The sequence below is a fragment of the Xenopus laevis genome, chromosome 7S (assembly GCF_017654675.1).
Source record: "Xenopus laevis strain J_2021 chromosome 7S, Xenopus_laevis_v10.1, whole genome shotgun sequence".
Taxonomy (NCBI): Eukaryota; Metazoa; Chordata; class Amphibia; order Anura; family Pipidae; genus Xenopus; species Xenopus laevis.
In genome coordinates, this window is record NC_054384.1 from 105727868 (window position 1) to 105747267 (window position 19400).

At 44.0% G+C, this 19400-nt stretch overlaps 1 protein-coding gene across 1 annotated transcript; it reads left to right on the forward strand.

The window, feature by feature from the left end:
* The first annotated feature begins 10141 nt into the window (after positions 1–10141).
* On the forward strand, positions 10142–15268 carry LOC121396175 (formyl peptide receptor-related sequence 1-like). Its single transcript, XM_041570738.1, has 2 exons — positions 10142–10210; positions 13851–15268. Exon 2 carries the CDS (start codon positions 13871–13873, stop codon positions 14903–14905), a length of 1035 nt encoding a protein of 344 aa, XP_041426672.1. The 5' UTR covers positions 10142–10210; positions 13851–13870; the 3' UTR covers positions 14906–15268.
* Positions 15269–19400: the final 4132 nt, after the last annotated feature.

A 19400-nucleotide genomic window follows, 5' to 3' on the forward strand; every position in this document is an offset into this window, starting at 1 on the left:
CTTTGGTGCCGGCTCTCCAGCCTCCAGCTTTGGTGCCGGCTCTCCAGCCTCCAGCTTTGGTGCCGGCTCTCCAGCCTCCAGCTTTGGTGCCGGCTCTCCAGCCTCCAGCTTTGGTGCCGGCTCTCCAGCCTCCAGCTTTGGTGCCGGCTCTCCAGCCTCCAGCTTTGGTGCCGGCTCTCCAGCCTCCAGCTTTGGTGCCGGCTCTCCAGCCTCCAGCTTTGGTGCCGGCTCTCCAGCCTCCAGCTTTGGTGCCGGCTCTCCAGCCTCCAGCTTTGGTGCCGGCTTTCCAGTCAGTCCTCTCTCCTGTGCCGGCTCTCCAGTCAGTCCTCTCTCCTGTGCCGGCTCTCCAGTCAGTCCTCTCTCCTGTGCCGGCTCTCCAGTCAGTCCTCTCTCCTGTGCCGGCTCTCCAGTCAGTCCTCTCTCCTGTGCCGGCTCTCCAGTCAGTCCTCTCTCCTGTGCCGGCTCTCCAGTCAGTCCTCGCTTCCTGTGCCGGCTCTCCAGTCAGTCCTCGCTCCTGTGGCCGGCTTCCCAGCCAGTCCTCGCTCCTGTGCCGGCTTCCCAGCCAGTCCTCGCTCCTGTGCCGGCTTCCCAGCCAGTCCTCGCTCCTGTGCCGGCTTCCCAGCCAGTCCTCGCTCCTGTGCCGGCTTTCCCAGCCAGTCCTCGCTCCTGTGCCGGCTTCCCAGCCAGTCCTCGCTCCTGTGCCGGCTTCCCAGCCAGTCCTTGCTCCTGTGCCGGCTTCCCAGCCAGTCCTTGCTCCTGTGCCGGCTTCCCAGCCAGTCCCTTGCTCCTGTGCCGGCTTCCCAGCCAGTCCTTGCTCCTGTGCCGGCTTCCCCAGCCAGTCCTTGCTCCTGTGCCGGCTTCCCAGCCAGTCCTTGCTCCTGTGCGGCTTCCCAGCCAGTCCTTGCCTCCTGTGCCGGCTTCCCAGCCAGTCCTTGCTCCTGTGCCGGCTTCCCAGCCAGTCCTTGCTCCTGTGCCGGCTTCCCAGGCCAGTCCTTGCTCCTGTGCCGGCTTCCCAGCCAGTCCTTGCTCCTGTGCCGGCTTCCCAGCCAGTCCTTGCTCCCCGAAAGCTGCCTGTGCCCGTTACCATGCCAAGGCAGCTGGATCCAGCCTCCGTGCCTGCAGCCCAGCCGGTTCCAGCCTCCGTGCCTGCAGCCCAGCCGGTTCCAGCCTCCGTGCCTGCAGCCCAGCCGGTTCCAGCCTCCGTGCCTGCAGCCCAGCCGGTTCCAGCCTCCGTGCCTGCAGCCCAGCCGGTTCCAGCCTCCGTGCCTGCAGCCCAGCCGGTTCCAGCCTCCGTGCCTGCAGCCCAGCCGGTTCCAGCCTCCGTGCCTGCAGCCCAGCCGGTTCCAGCCTCCGTGCCAGCTCCCAGACGACTGCTTCTTCCTGAGCCAGTTTCTGTACTGTTTGCCCTGGCCTCCGGGCCTGAGGACCTGTTTGCCCTGGCCTCCGGGCCTGAGGACCTGTTTGCCCTGGCCTCCGGGCCTGAGGACCTGTTTGCCCTGGCCTCCGGGCCTGAGGACCTGTTTGCCCTGGCCTCCGGGCCTGAGGACCTGTTTGCCCTGGCCTCCGGGCCTGAGGACCTGTTTGCCCTGGCCTCCGGGCCTGAGGACCTGCCTGCCCTGGATAGTGCCACTTTCCCTGCTACTGGACCTGGTAGGGCGGTTAATCCTGTCTCTATCAGGTCTATTGCTGTAGGTGGTGGTATTGCTGTCCTGGCTTGCCTCTTCCTGTTTCTAACGGGTGCCTGTGCTCCTGGTCCGCCACCTGTGATGGGTGCCCGTGCTCTTGGTCCGCCACCTGTGATGGGTGCCCGTGCTCCTGGTCCGCCACCTGTGATGGGTGCTCGTGTTCTTGGTCCGCCACCTGTGATGGGTGCTCTTGGTCCGCCACCTGTGATGGGTGCCCATGCTCCTGGTCCGACACCTGTGATGGGTGCTCCTGGTCCGCCACCCGTGATGGGTGTCCAAACTCCTGATCCGCCACCCGTGATGGGTGCCTGTATACCTGGTCTGCCACCCGTGATGGGTGTCCAAGCTCCTGGTCCGCCACCTGTAATGGGTGCCTGTATTGATCTTGTCTGTCTTCATGTCCTGGTTTCCGACTCTGACTGTGATATCTTGGCTCCTAATTCTGCCAATGTTCCTGTTCTGGCTCCTGACCCCAGCAATTTCTTTGTTTTGTTTTCCAATCCTCAAGAAGCTCCTGTTCTCGTTTCTGGCGAGGCTTCGGCCCATTTCCCCAGGGTTTGGACTAAAAAGGATGGGGGACCATTTGATCCTGGGATCGCCCGGAGGTCGATCCTCAAGGGGGGGGGTTAATGTCAGGATCAGCCTGGGACTTGAACTCTGGTAGTGCTGTTCTGCTTATTTGCAGCACTTACCTGATGAGCCACTGGGGGCTCTCAGGGCTGATTCTGAACTCTGGTGTGTATTGTTTTCTGTTATCTGCCATTCACAGTCCGTTTTCCACCCACCTCGTTTACCCTCATGTGTTTCCCATTTCCTAATCACCTTCCCTTTATAAACCCCGCCCTGAGCTTTGCTCAGTCATTGATTGTATTATGTTTGTTCCTGACCTGCAAATCTGAACCTGAATCTGAACCTGAACCTTGAATACCTTGTATGTCTTGTTCCTGAAAACCTTGTTACCTTGTTTCCTGAGTGAGTACCTTTGTTCCTGTGTTCCCCATTTTTCCCTCACCATGTGGATTCCTCGATCAGCCATTTTGCTTGTTCCTGCCTTTTGTGTTTCTGTGTTCTGACTGCAATAAACCTACTATAACTTCATCACCATCATGTCTTTGCCTACAATTACCTATGGCTACACCCCTGGGTGTCCACCATATCCACTCCCCTTGGAGTGGCTATCCTCAGTTACAGCGGTCCCCCGTTGTGAACGTTACAGATTTCTTCTTGATTTGTACAGCTGAGAAACGACTGTCCTTGCCTTGCACTGAGGGATTCCAATACTGTGGAAATGTAATAAATGGCACAAAATTGGCGCCCGTTCTAGTAAAATAAGCAAATGATCAGATTTATGCTTTTAAACATGTCCCCATCAAACACCAACCATTTAATGGTTATAGAGGAGTAGACCTGGTTCAAAGTTTCCAAATTGTCTGTAAAGTTTTTCTTATTGTTTCAGAGTCATGATATACAGTATCTGAAGCAACTGGACTTGCTGAGTAACCTCAAAAATGTTATGCTCTCCATCCAATGGGATTCTTCAGTTCACTGGTTTCTCAGTTACTCAGTAAATCCAGTTGCTTTATCAGTAATAGACAAGTTGAATTACGTTACCTCCAGAGTTTTACTCTATCAAAAGAGAACATTATTAATAATTTATGGGATGACTGGGATTGTAACCCTTAGCAACTAATCAGATGTTTGCTTTCAGTTAGGTGACTAGTACAGACGACCCACTTATGGGTTACATGACCCTCAAACAGTCTATGGGGCAAATTCACTATGCGCCGTATCGCCTAACGCTAGCGTCAATTCGCTAGCGTTGGTCATTTTCGTTACTTCGCAAATTCACTAACGAACGCTGGCGTAAATTCGCTAGCGTTACTTCGCACCCTTACGCCTGTCGAATTTGTGCAACGGACATAACTACGCAAATTCACTAACGCGCGCATTGTACTGAACGCTACCTTTTACGCTAGACTTCCTTCGCCACCTCAGACCAGGCAAAGCTCAATAGAGTAGATAGGGATTGCTTCAAAAAAAGTTAACATTTTTTCTAAGTCCCAAAAAACGCTGGCGTTTTTCTATATTATGGGTGATAGGCTGAAAAAGATCGAAATTTTTTTTGGGGCTCCCCTCCTTCCCCCCTACATTTCCTAACTCATGGCAACTTAACTATACAGTGGGCACATGTGTAGGGCAAAAAAAAAATTTTATTTGATGTTTTGAAGGTTTCCCAGGCATTTGTAGTGATTGTACGTATTCCTCCATTGAAATTTGGCGCTGTATGCAAATTAACCATCGCTAGCGTAACTTCGCTTTGCTTAGCCAATCAACGCTAGCGCAACTTCACAACCTTACGATACCCCTGAGCTCAACTTCGGATTTTAGTGAATTTGCGGAGCGATGGCGAAACTATGCGTGGCTAAGTGTGCCGAAGTTACGCCTAGCGCAACTACGAATCTTAGTGAATTTGCCCCTATGTGCATATCCAGATATAATTTATAAACGTGTGGCTTTTAATTTGCTATTGAAACTATGCATTTCTCAATATTGCTTAAACTACTGCTGAGAAGCATGGTAGCACCATACTTAGCCCTATTTACTTGTCACACAGGGGTCTCGAGTTTGATTCCAACCTGGACACTATACGCTTTCCCCAGGTCTATACAGACTTCCTTCCACATTGAAAAAAGCATAAAGGCAGGTTTAAAGAAATATAACTATAACCTACGTTATACACTTTAAAACCTGTGCAATAATCACTGTACGATAGATAAAATGGAATGGTGAGTAGGAAACTATTTTCATCTTTATATTGGGGCAGGTATTATGTGGTGTGAAAAATGGCAGAATAATTTGCTACACATCGGCAGGAATCACTAAGTAAAAGATGGTGTAAAAACATTTAATTTTTTAAATGCATTTAATTTGAGCGACTACCACCCAAACTTACTTACAAAGGTCTGAATCAGTGTAAAATAATGGCGGCAAATCTGGCATTCGTGTGGCGTACAATAAAGCATACCTTGATAAATTTGCCATTTATTTTACACAGCATTTTACACCATTTTCCAGCGAATTTTGTTTTGCACAGCAAAATAAATAGGTTCCTTAAATCTGGGAGGGAGTAATTACAAAGCTTTCACAACCCCTTTAATTGGCTTCTGATGAAACTGACCATAGTGAATGTGACAGTGAACTCAGATTGCAGAGACTGAGGCAAACGATGAACAAACTCTATAGCACTGCATAAATGTGTTATTCGCTAGGCATAAAAGAAGGTAAGTACCGTATATACTCGAGTATAAGCCGTCCCGAGTATAAGCCGAGGTACCTAATTTTACCTCCAAAAACTGGGAAAGCTTACTGACTCGAGTATAAGCCTAGGGTGAGAAATGCAGGAGCTTCTGGTAAGTTTCAATCAAAAAATTGAGGGTTTCTGCTCCCATTGGAGGTGTCGGCTTCTCATTTTTGGATGCTGGCGACCATTCTTGGACGCCGGCGAATATTTTTGGAGACTATTTTTGGATGCCGGCGACTATTCTTGGACGCCGGCGACTATTCTTAGGCGCCAGCAACTATTCTTAGACGCCGGTGACTATTCTTAGACACCGGCAACCGTTTTTGCGCTTGACCCGAGTATAAGCTGAGGTAGAGTTTTTCAGCATATTGTGGCGGCTGAAAAACTCGGCTTATACTCGAGTATATATGGTACATTCTATTCTATTTATCTCAATTTCTTGAGCTTTTGCCTAATGTTTTTCTATTTGGACCACAGGAGGCATTGCAATATATTTTACATATATTTCATTCTATACCTACTGGTTCCTCTGTTTACTTGTGTAGCACTGAGGTATCAGTATTGTGTGTCTAGAATATACCTGTAGCATTTCAAGCCTGTTTGCATTGCTATCAGCAACGACAGACTGCGGTTACATGTGTTTATGGCCAGTTGACTTATGCATTGTAGAGAAACTCTCAAGTTTGCACATTTCAGCTTTGAAACATTCACTGAAAAGATTTGTACATCAAATGAAAAATGTACCTTTAAAACGAAGGAAACAATTTCCAACTGATCTTTCTTTAAATTCAAATTATTATTTAAAAAAAATAAAAATAAAATGAAATCTTGCTTATTCTGATGCAACCACAAAGCACACACCTTCATTTGTAAGGCTATTGATATTGTTTTTTCTTTGGAAAGATGTATCTCTTCAGTAGTGATGGGCGAATTTGCGCCGTTTCGCTTCGCGCGAAATGGCGACAAATTCGCGAAACGGCAACGGCATCTCGTTTTTGACGCCGGCGCCCGTTTTATCGACGCCGGCGCCCGTTTTTGACGCGAATTTTCCCGGGCGTTTCGCGAATTTATTCGCTGGCGGCGAAACTCGCAAATTCACCGCAAATTCGCCCATCACTACTCTTCAGAGCTGGAGCAGCCTGTAACACAGCTACAACAGTCCCCTGAGCACAGGAAATCATTAATCTGTATGGGAGCAACCTGACTTTAGCTGCTCCATCAAGAGTTGGGGCTTAAGTTTTAAGCAAAAGAAATAGCTTTCCCAAGACATCCAGTGGTGCTCCTGTTTATACGTTTTGTCATTGATGACTTTTCTTTTTGTCTTCTCTTTCTCTCTTTCCGTCATTATCTTCTTTGTAATGTCCATCAGCGTGGATCATTGCACCACTATTCTAAACCCTGTATGGTCAAAAAATTATAGATTTGTGATATTAGCTAGGAACATCTCTATGAAAAATCTGTTTTTTGTGCTTGGCTCTCAGCTCTCCTTATCATGCATATATTTTGGGGCAAATTCATCAAGGGTAGAATCTCGAGGGGTTAAATCCCTCAAAATTCGACTGGGGAATAGAATCGAATAGGCAATTCGGGCGAATAGTCGAATTGGTGAATATTCGCCAGGCAAATAGGCACTCAATCGAATATTCGCTCGAAGGATTTTCATCCGATCGAATGCCTTTTTATTCGATCAAAACCTTGGAAAACAAGCCTATGGGACTTTCCCATAGGCTTTTAAAGCAATTCGGTAGGTTTTAGGTGGCAAAGTATTTTTAAAAGAGACAGTACTTCAACTATCGAATTGGCGAATAGTCACAGCGTTTTTGCGTTCAATCCAGTACTTTGACTATCGAATGGCGAATAGTCGTAGCGTTTTTGCGCTCGATCTTTTCGAATCATTCTACTCAGGCTAATTTACGCCAATTCGATAGTCGAGGAGCACAAAAAACTACTCGAAATTCTAGCTGTTTTTCCCTCTATTCATTCACCCAAGCTTGGTGAATGGGCCCCTTTGTATTGAGCACAGTACTAACAGTAATACTGCTTATTGTACAGTCATGTATGCCATCTGGGATAACACACCTTTCTCTGATTTCCAAACATGGTTGCTAAGGCACAAAGCTACAGTATGTATGTCCCCATATTGATATCAATGTTCCTGATCCCATTTTCCATAATCCTTGTTTGCAAACACATTGGGTCCAGTCAACTTTCAAAATTATAGTTACAATTGACTTTGCTTCTTTTGTTAATGTTTTTTTCTTAACCATTTGTTTTGTCTCCTCGATATTATGGAGGTTAAAGTTAACTGATGATAACTTTGATGATATAATGTTGCACACTGCTTCGTCTACTTTAACAGTTGTCTCCATCCAATGATGTATGTCTTTATTAGCAGGGACTTTTAAAGAACCCTAAGAAAGTGAATTCTATTTCTTCTGGAAAGCACACTCAGAAAGAGAGAGAGAGAGATACTGTAGAGGGAGAGAGCGACTATTGAAACACATGACAACGCAACTGTATAAACTAAACAGGTGAGATTCCATGCATAATGAAGTGCAAACTACATGTCACTTATCCAAAAGGGGTTCTGCAGAATTTGATTTCTGATAAATACAGATTTAGCTTGTGTTATCCTAAAATAACGTTTTAGGCTTCTTAGATCATTATATCATCATTCGTATATGTTTTTAGAGTGAGATTGCTGTGTCCGGGCCCAGCAGCTTTACTGAGGTTAAAGTCAGGACACAGGAGAAAGCAACAATACAGGCAGGTTGGAGTAGTCCAACATGCAGTATTCAAAGGGTTAAGAGGCTCAAGGTTGAAATCCAGGCAACAGTCAGGGCAGGTATCAGTGTAGTCAGAATCAAAACTGAAGGAACCAGAAATCAAGTCAGAATAGCAACTGACTTGGGAATTAAATTGGGAATCATGAGATGAATATTTTTGGTGGAAAGCCAGGTTTTCCTAACCAAATAACGAGGAGAGTATGTTGCTTACGTAAGGCTTTAGTAGAACTCCATATTTCAGACATGGGCAATATTATCGTTGGCTGGTGGGAAAGGAGGAAGTCTTGGAGGAAGGTCTCCCAACCCAACTATCCATAGACACATAGGCATGGCGACCTTCCAGTAAAGTTATGAGAAGAATTGCGATGTGAGAAATCCACCCACGGAAGATCAGACCAATCATCCTGACAGAAAGATACATGACATCTCAAAAATGGCTTGAGAGCTTGGTTAACTTATTCAGTCACCTCATTAGATTGTGGGTGATAGGAGAAGAAAATTGGAGAGAGATGCCTAGGGATTTACACAGGGAGCACTCCTGACTTGCTGAAGTCAGTTTCCTTCCTTTACAGTTCACAGCAGCTGCAACTGCATACTCAAGGGAGTTTGTTTGGCATTGTCTATATTTAGTAGCTCTGACGTTGACTTGAATTGAATTTATTCAATATATTTATGAATGTTATTTCATTTCAGAATGGTAACCAGGGCACTCAAGTATATAAGGGAGGTTATTGAACAGAAAGAGAAACTGCTAGACTGACTGGAGGTTACAACATCTCCTGAGATTAGAGTGCCCCAGATAAGTTAATGAATAACCCTATGCTTGCAAATGAGGTAATAAACAGCTACATGGGGGTTCTGTCATTTTTGTAGGGCATTTGTTTTTCTCCAAAGAAAGTAATTCACTACCGCAGTTGGGTTCATCAAAAATAAATAGAATTGTAGCGCGAATTGTCACCATTAAAGATACTTGTGTCCAAAGATATTCCTTACATTTCTGTATAGTTGGCTAAAATAACAAAAATTACTCAGCAATGGTATAATTGGCTATAATCGAGGTATCACTACTTAAATTACCATACTGAAAATCAAAAAACACAATAGGACTTCATCACCAAAAAGCCAGATAATAAGATACTAAATCGGAAATATTGAGTATAATTAAAATGCCAAAGTTTATCAGTCAACCATGCCAAAACGTACAAATTAAAAACACATTAAAAACCCTAAGACTCCTGTAAGAGGAGGGGCCCCTCCCTCCTGTGGCACAAACAATTGTATTATAAAATAATAATGTTATCACGATACTGTGAATAATAACTGCTCTTAATACTTAATACTGAACTAAAAAATTAATAAAACGTCTTCAAAATATTGTCACTCCTACTTGTGAGCTTGTTACCGTATATACTCGAGTATAAGCCGACCCGAGTATAAGCCGAGGTACCTAATTTTACCTACCAAAACTGGGAAAACTTATTGACTCTAGTATAAGCCTAGATACACTTACAGCCCTGTCTCCCAGCAGCGCACATTCTGCCAAAGCGACCCCCCCAGCGATCAACCGGACTTCTTTGCAAAGTTGATGGTGACAGAGAATTGCCAAACGGATTAATGTGTGCATTGTCCCACTGTCCCACTACCATGTGCAGAGGGTGCTGTGTGATATTGCCATCACTGTTAATCTTTCGTATAACCAACAGAGGGCGCTGTGTTATATTGCAGTCACTGTTATTCTTTCATATAACCAACAGATGGCGCTGTGTGATATTGCCATCACTGTTAATCTTTTGTATAACCAACAGAGGGCGCTGTGTGATATTGCCATCACTGTTATTCTTTCATATAACCAACAGATGGCGCTGTGTGATATTGCAGTCACTGTTATTCTTTAACATAACCAACAGAGGGCACTGTGTGACATTGCAGTCACTGTTATTCTTTCATATAACCAACAGAGGGCGCACTGTTATTCTTTCATATAACCAAGAGAGGGCGCTGTGTGTTATTGCATTCACTGTTATTCTTTCATATAACCAACAGAGGGCGCACATTGTGATCTACAGCCATTAAAAGCACTGTTAGCATTTTGTTTCATGGAAATGTTATTTCAATATTTTATTGATTTTTAAGAAAATGTATATTTCTATATTTAACACATCACTATTTCTTATGTAACATAAAACATATCTGAATGAAAATAATTAAATAGGAGGGTGATTTAGATAAGCTGTTTGTTGATAGTGTCTTGAGATGTACTGATCACCACCAGCTAATGTGCCTATTTGAACTCAAAATGTCATCTGATTGCTGAACTCTCTGCCTAAATAACAAAGACTAAATTTGTATGAACATTTATATTATCACTCATCCTTCTCTTTAGATCGTCTCCTATCCATCCTCTAGTCTGCCATTCACACAAAGAGCTGGTTGCTAGGGTAAGTAGGACTCACATTTGATTTTTAAACAAAATAGTACAAAAAACAGGAACCAATGTCTTTGTATGGCAATACAAAAAGAGATTCTTACACTCCATTGGGCACATGTACGTCTGCAAGTGCAGTGAGAAAAGTGGAATTTTTTTTGCGTCCCTCCATGTCAGTACAGATGGGGCAGTATTGTCCCTCCCAGACTAGGAGGTAGGACCTATAACATAGCCAATCAAAATGAATCATGACCTATAAGACCACATGACTTCCTCCTCACCACTGGGATTTTTTTGTCCTACTGGACAGGGAGGTTGGATCTCCCTCCTCACTCTTTTCGTGATTTTTGATAGAAGACAAACACAGTTTTTGTTTTTTCTTTTGCATTTTTGGTTTATTTTTTACCTCTGTGTAGATGGACTATTCCCAGGTAATATATAAGAATTTACCTGATGCCCCAAGATGCATAATATGTTAATAGTCACGTATTGGGAAGAAACACAGGTGTGAATATACCCTGGTCCTAGTCCTGTGCTAAAATAGCCCACTGCATCATGCTCAGCACACACAACTCAATAAACTACTTTTTGGGAAGAGATGTGTGGGCTTCCTACCTTGTTAACTGTGAGCTTTTTGGCCTCCCTTTTCTTTTGGGTTTTTAACGCAAATTCTGCTTAAATGAACACAATATTAGATGTACATGTTCAGAAGTTTTTAACAAAGGGCCATGGATATCGATATGGGCTAGTTACAACACAGCCTGAAGCTTGGGAGTATGATCCTTAGTATTCATTGTGGGATTGAAAGGCTAGGGGGCAAATTCACTAAGATGCGAAGTTGCGCCAGGCGCAACTTCGCCGCACTTTGCCAGGCGAAGTTTCGCCAGGGCTCCGCAAATTCACTAAAATCTGAAGTTGCGCACAGGGATAGCGTAAGGTTGCGAAGTTGCGCTAGCGTTGATTCGCTATGTAAAGCGAAGTTACATAAGCGAAGGCTAATTTGCATACGGCACGAAATTCAAATTTCAATGGAGGAATACGTATCAGCACTACAAATGCCTAGAAAACCTTCAAATCAGCAAATAAAAATTTTATTTTGCCCTACACATGTGCCCACTGTCTAGGTAAGTTGCCATGAGTCAGGAAATGTAGGGGGAAGGAGGGAGCCCCAAAAATTTTTCGATCTTTTTCAGCCTATCACCCATAAGTGGTAGAAAAACACGCCAGCGTTTTTTGGACTTAGAAAAATTTTTGACTTTTTTTCAAACAATCCCTATCTACTCTATTGTGCTTCGCCAGGTCTGAGGTGGCGAAGGAAGTCTAGCGTAAAAGGTAGCGTTCAGTACACTGCGCAAGTTAGTGAATTTGCGTAGTTACGTCGCTAGCAAAAATTCGCCAGGCGTAAGGGTGCGAAGTAACACTAGCGAATCTACGCCAGCGTTCGTTAGTGAATTTGCGCAGTAACGAAAATGCCAAACGCTAGCGAATTAACGCTAGCGTTCGGCGCTTAGTGAATTTGCCCCCAGGTGTTCCAGTACTGGCTATGAGTTTGTGCTGCTGTAGCAGTATAGTACCCTGTTCTTTCCGATGATGTTCCTCACTTAACAAGCAGTTTTCCTATTTATGTGGTGCTTTTTTGTGTGATAAAGGTTTTCTCTTTAGAGTTTTGTTGGCTGTATGTTTCCCTTCTTGTACCGGTGTGTTGAAGGGCAATTACTGTAATGTCTGCTGGCATCTTAACAGACTTGAAGCCAGCTGGTTTTCTATGACCCTTGGTTTGGATGGCCTCTTGATTCTTGCCATGGCACTTGCATGGCCTCTGGCCCTCATTATGGCCCTTGGCTTGTGTTATGGCCCTTGTTATGTTCCCTGGCTCACATGGAAGCTGACCTGTTGTCTTTTTTTAAGCTTGCACAACTGCTGGCCTCTTACCAGGACCCTTGGCTCATATGTCTGCTGGACTCATACCAGGGTTCTTGTGGCTGCTGGCCTTTCCATGGTCCTTTGCTAATGTGGTTGCTAGTTTTTCATTATAGGGCTTGTGGTTGCTGTCTTTCATGGGGCTGCCAACCTTTGTTTTGACTTTTGCTGCATTGACCATTGGTTGTGCGGTGGCCTGTGGTAGGCATGGCTGTTTGCTTTGTGGCAGTCCTTGGCAGAACAACATCCATTGGTTCTGTCTTGTCTACAACCCTTGCATGTTTGGTTGTCGGTTTGCACCAGTATTTGGCATGATTTGCAGTTTGGTTGCATCTAGCATAGGTAGCACTGGCAGCTAGAGTTTGCTCTGAGTTTCGCAGACCATAGTTAGTTTTGGTGCTGATTGGTATTCAGCCTCTGTTGTTGGCCCTATGTTGTTGGTTTTGCTTCAGCCTTGAATACGTTGTTTTGGTCTTGTATGTCACAACATATGAGCAATAGGGCTGGCTTGTGGACCAGTGTTTTGAAGATGCAGTAATTGGCTTGTGCTCAGTGGTTGCATGTGTGGACATTGATTTTTTTGTCTGGTGCAAGTGCAGTTGGTGGCTTTTTGCCCAAGGGTGGAATTCACAATTACTGGCTTGTGTGGTATTTGGCATCAGGGTAACAGCTGTCTTGCACATCTATGTTGGCATACACAGTAGATGACGTGTCCACCAGTGATCTGCATGTATGGTTGTATAGCTAGCTTATTTGCCAGTGGTTAGTGCATTATTTCTGGTTGGCACCAGTGTTTGCAGGTTATGAGCTTCTTGTGTGCCTGATTTCTGATCCTGACATCAGCAGTTTGCTGTTTCAGTTGTCTCTTAGATTCAGTAGCTTCAATGTATGGTCACAGGATTAGTTCAGACTTTGCATGAACTGTAACATTTCACAGAGTTGTAGTGACCTTTGTTTTTATGGATGTATTCTAGCACTGTAAGTGGTTTTGTCTGCCCCATCAGTTGGTTGGGGCATCAGCACATCTGACTGGTAGATGGCCTAAAGTCACATTTGGCTGGCGAAGTAGCTGACCCTTGTGATGTTGTATACCCAGTTCAGGCAACTGAACTGGGTATAGCAGCAATGATCTGTTTGTACTGACTTGTTGAGCACAGCTGTGCTCAATTTGGAATGGAAGGCAAGAAGGACTGAGTAACGCAGAAATAAACTATATGGAAGTGCAAGGAGCGCATTTTAATGAACCTTTAATGAAAGTGGTTAAATGCAAGGAAATTTTTGGACCACAGATAGACGTACATAAACCCTCACATTAAAAATATGCAAAATTTCTATGCCCACACTCTATTGCTAGGCATTCCATTTTATTTTTCTAAAATGTCTGCATTTTCTGGGCTAGAGCAGCCTCAAAATACAGCTCCGAAATTTCTCTGAGCAGAAAACAATTCCTTATTCTTTATGAGAACACCCTGAGGTTCTTCAAAAACAGTTGGGTTGTAGTTTGGGCTGCTGTAAATCAGAAATTACAGTGCTGGTCCCCAGATGTTCTGCATCTGTTAGAAACAATATCAAGTGCCCCTTTACTACTTTCCAAAGTTATATTCCATCCGAAATAAGATGTTAGACCCGATCATGCAAATGAACGTAATCTCTAATTTTAATTCAAGTGCCCAGTACTGTGTAATAACATCTAAAACATGTAATGGCTCCTCATAATTAATGTATTTCTGCAGTTTACAGGTTGAAACTAAAAATGGAGAACATGCAGCCTCTTAACTTCACCAACTCTTCCCCTGCCAGTTTCCCAGACAAGGAATATAACAATACATTTGTTCACTTGTGGAAAATATTGATCATAATATGTTTCAGCATAACATTTTTGGGAACAGTGAGCAATGGACTGGTCATATGGATCTCTGGATTCCGAATGAAAAAGACAGTTAATGCCATTTGGTATCTTAACCTCAGCATTGCCGACTTTTCTTTCTGTTTTATTTCTTTTCTTCTTGTATTGATTTCTATTCTGGTTGCCCACTGGCTCTCCGGGCAGATAATGTGCAAAGTCATGTTTACCAGCCTCTTCCTAAACATGCAGGTCAGTATCTTTTTCTTAATGACCATCAGTGTGGATCGTTGCATCTCTGTTCTGTGCCCTGTATGGTCAAAAAATCATAGATCTCTAAAGTTAGCTAGGAACATCTCAGTGATAATCTGGCTCTTAGGATTGGCCCTCAGCTCTCCTTATGTTGCTTTTGCTGGTATTGAACACAATCCATACAATAATACTACTGATTGTGCACTCACGTATGCAACCTCAGATGACACAACATGGCATGCAAGGGACAAAGCTATGTTTGTCACTAGCTTTATATCAATATTCCTGATCCCATTTTCCATCATCACTGTTTGCTATGGGCTCATTACATTCTGGATAAGAAAGAGCAGCAAACGCCTTGGGTCCAGTCGAACTTTCAAGATTATAGTTTCTGTTGTCCTTTGTTTCTTTTGCTGCAAATTTCTTTTTCCTTTGCTTTCTCTCCTCGACTTTATGGAGGTTGAAATGAACTCACTCTTTCGTTTTGTAATGAGTGGTATTGCAATATGCTCTACTTTCTTTCACAGTTGTCTCAACCCAGTGATCTATGCCTTTGTTAGCCAGGACTTTAAAAGATCCCTAAGGAAGTCAATCCCATTTCTTCTAAAAAGAGCAGTCAGAGAGAAAGATGACCCACTTGAAACACATGACAACTCTGCTGTGGGAAATGAGCTGATGCCATGCCATGCTTGATGTGCTACAATGTCAGTTATACAAAAGTGCTTCTGCTTCATCTGATTCCTGATAAATACACATGTAGCTTTGCTATCCTGGATCATTATATCTTCATTGAACGAAAGTCTCTAAACTACATTGTGTATAAATATCAGCCTTAATATAGTCTGTAAAATATTCCCCCAGTTTAATTTGACTATGAAATGGCAAAATCGTGTTCTGTTACAATCCAGTGCTGCTTCCCTTTCTCCACTAACAAAGATTTCCCTGAGCAACAGCATGTGCACCGCAGAGCTGTTCCTGTATTTGCATAGTCAGCCTGTACATGCTGATAGTCTTGACTCTGTTAGTAGTGATGGGTGAATTTATTCGCCAGGCGCGAATTTGCGGCGAATTTGCGCGATTTGCGCCAGCGAATAAATTCGCAAAACGCCCGCGAAAATTCACGGCAAAAAATCGCCGTTTCGCAAATTTTCCGCTGTTTTGCGAATTTCGTGCGAAATTCGCAAATTTTTCGGCGAAGCGAAACCGCGCAAATTCGCCCATCACTACCTGTTAGTCCCGCCAACCTAATCACATTCTCCAATCGGATGGTACCCTTATTGATTCTGGGATTCTAGGACGACACTATACACAGTCCTGCACAACAGGGTTGGACTAGCCAGCCCAGACCCGCTCCCCCTAAAGTGTGACCAGTGTCGGACTAGCCCGGCTGGACATCCGGGAAAAAAAACCCGGTGGGCCCCGACCCTTAATGGGCCCTCGCCGGACAAGACCCCTCTCCCGCTTCAACCCTGGCAGTTGAGTACAGCTTCTTGTATAGCTTTGAGAGCAATTATATAAAATTTCCCAATAAGTTATGCTATATAGTAAATACTTACCTGTGACAAACCTGTCTTTTGTTGTGTAGATATAGTTTTTAATGTGTCAGTAATTGATAGCTTTAATGGCTTTAATGAATGTTAGTATATAAGGCACTGCACAACTGTAGACTCCATCTCTGATGAAGTGCCGGAACGAGGCATGAAACGCGTCAGGTGACTGCACATGTTATAAGTTTAGGAGATAAGTCTCACAAATGATACCTGTCAATTGTTTTTTTATATATTAGCTTGGCAATAAAGATTTTTCAATTTTAACCCGTGACTCTAGGAGGCTCCTCGCCCATTCTTGTTTGTTGAACAAAAATTGCATTTGCAGTTTTAAAGTGGTGACCACAATCTACTGTATAGTGATAAGATGCGTAACTGAAGTAAGAAAGCGCAAACATATGAAAAAATCTGGCGGTCCAGGAGGCACCAGTACCATAAAGTAATAAGTGCTTTTATAAGTTCAAACCTTTACTTCTCCTTTAAATGTCATTAGAGAGACAAATCTCACGTTGGCTTCACTTCCTTAATGGTCAACATTAACTGCAATTGCATGTCCAGTATACCGTGAGTCTATCTCTGAGCGCAAGCAGAACAAGTTTGACCGCGACGCACAAGACTACCGCCGTAATCAAGTCTACAGCCGGCGGGGGGAGCGGAAAAGGCAGCAACAAACCTACTATTCACCTCTGCATCGCAGCAGCAGACAGAGAAGGAGGAACACCAGGGATAGAACCACTGGCAATTTCTCCCCCACCTACCCAGCAACACAAAGGAGAGGACAACCATCCCTCTACAGAGGCAGCTCAGGGGACCGTTCGAGCAGCAGCGAAGTGAGCGGAGCTGGTTTTTTAGACCAGGATATCGCACAACATCCACCCAAGAGAAGGAATCCTCGTGCACCGATCCCAAGGGAGCAGTACCCAAACAGATCCAGGAGGTAAAAGAAAAAGACAATATTGTTATTTATATTTCGTCTTATGTACTTTCGACCTCAGAACTAAACTTTAAATAATGGCCTGGGCTTTGTACCTACCTACTAAATTGACTGTCACTGTCGGCACCCAACACCAGAACAAATGGCAAGCACCCTGGTCTCAGCTCATGCTTCACCTGTAGTGTGACAGCCTTTGGTCTTGGGAGGAGCCCTCAACTACTTGGATGCCACTAAGACTTAAACGAAAGGTGCAAGGCTAGAGGTTCTGGATAAGCAGAGAGTCTTTGGGCAGAAGGTTGTATTACAAGACGTTAGGCAATAGAGTAGTCAGATCAGGCCGGGTCGAGGCAGGCAGAGAATAAGTGTAGTCAGGCAGGCAAGGGTCAAACCGGGATATCAATCAGAAAGGATTTAGCAGAAGAAGTAGTCGGTATTCAGGCAAGGGTCAGGATCCAGAGGTCAGAATAGTCAAAAGCCAGGCAGGAGTCTCAACAGGAATCAAAACGGGTTCAGACAGATTTAGCTTAAAGCTCAGAAGCACTAGGAACAAACTCCTATAACGGGCAATGAGAACCTGCATAAAGGCCATTTAAATATCTTCAAAATCAACGTCATTGCGCGCATGCGCCAACACGCCAGCGCACGCGCCAACACGCCAGCACGCATGCGCCAATAAATACAGGAGAGACGCGCGCCCTAGCAGTCAGCGCACACAGGAAGAAGAAGATGCGGCTCGTGGCGGGCGTCCCTGCCGACCCCCTCCAACGCCAGGGTAGGTTATTACACTGACTTTATAGAGTGGGAAATAGACTTTCAAAAGTTTGTTCGTAACCTAAAATTAAAAATGTGTTTTCATGAAAATCCTAAAACCTGAGGCAGACAGGTTGAAGAAAAAAAGTACATATATGCCTGATGTTCAAAGTGAGGCTTTAACAGCTTTTGAGTAATGAGGTCAAGAAACTGTGGTACCACCAGAGTAAATGTTTACCGAATTTGTCACATGATGAGAAATTAGCACTTAATTCTTTAAAAAAACACTGATAAAATCATTATTAAAAATAGTGATGAGCGAATTTATTCGCCAGGCGTGAATTTGCTAACCGAGCATCCACGTACTCCAGTGTTGTATGTATTACCAAAAATATACAAGTCACTTATTAACCCCCCAGGGCTCATACCTACAGCCACAAAATAGCAATATCTGTTTAAAAGACACAAATGATTTATTGAAGCGGCTGTTCAATGGTAGCACCGCCCTTCGCTAATCTGTACGTCCACATGCTGGAATTTTTTTTTTCTTTAAACATAAATACAGTGAAAATATTGAGCTGTATTTGCGGTATGTGGATGACATACTGGTGGTATGGAAAGGAGACGTTTCCTTATTTCAGAGGCGAATAATGGGCATACAATAATTACGTTTACTACAGAGACCTTGAAAAACAGTATTCATTTTCTTGATGTAAAAATAGTGGCAGAAAAGGGAATACTGATCACAGACCTATATAGAAAACCCACGGACGCAAATAATCTGCTGAAGGCCTGTAGCTTCCACAACCCCAGATCCATTACAGGTATCCCAAAAGGCCAATTCCTAATGGCAAGGAGGATAGCGTCAAGCAAGGGGGGTTATTGGGATGCGGCATTGACCCTAGTTGATTCAAAGAAAAAGGATATAAAGAAAGATCCCTGATGGATACAGCCAAAGAAGTAAGTAAAATCATCAATTGAAAACTAGGGATGCACCGAATCCAGGATTCGGTTTGGGATTAGGCCAGGATTTGGCCTTTTTCAGCAGGATTCAGATTCGGCCGAATCCTTGTGCCTGGCCGAACCGAATCCGAATCCTAATTTGCATATGCAAATTGTGGGCAAGGCAGGATTTCACGTGACTTTTTGTCACAAAGCAAAGAAGTAAACCAATTTTTTCCACTATTTCCTTTCCCGCCCCTAAATATGCAAATTAGGATTCGATTCGGTATTCGTCCGAATCTTCCAAGAAGGATTCGGCCAAATCCAAAATAGTGGATTCGGTGCATCCCTACTGAAAACATTATGCTACGTGCAATACAGAAGGGGTGGTGTACATGGTGTACATGCTGAAATGCCCATGTGGGAAAGTCTACGTCAAACTAATAGACAAATCAAGGCGAGAATAAAGGAGCATAGAGGAAATATTACGAATTTTAAAGCTAATACTTATACTGACACCCCAGTATCCCGACACTTTAACCAGAATAGACATAACATTTCACAATTGAAGTGGTTGGTGCTGGAGGTAATCCAAAGACCACAGAGAGGGGGAGATATCAAGAATCGACTTTTGCAAAGAGAAGCACTGTGGATAAAGAAATTATGTGCGCTGGATCCATTAGGCTTAAATGACCAATGGAGTGTTGCCTGTTTTCTGTAGAATTGAGTATTTAATTCTTCTCTTTCTTTGACAGATAGTGCTACCTAAATATGAATTTGAATTGGAACCTACAGTATGGCAAGAAACTGTGTTAGTAAGATGGCTGGACTTTAATATACATTTAGAAGTAACACACAAACGCCCAGCGCTGTTGAATGGTCTTGATTCACACGGGTGCTCCATCACTGGCAACCACGGGATTAACTTCAATATGTAGAGTGAGTGAATCAAGAAAAAGCAAAAAGCAGAATACCTGCAACTTAGTATTTATTGTGCATCCACACGACATGTTTC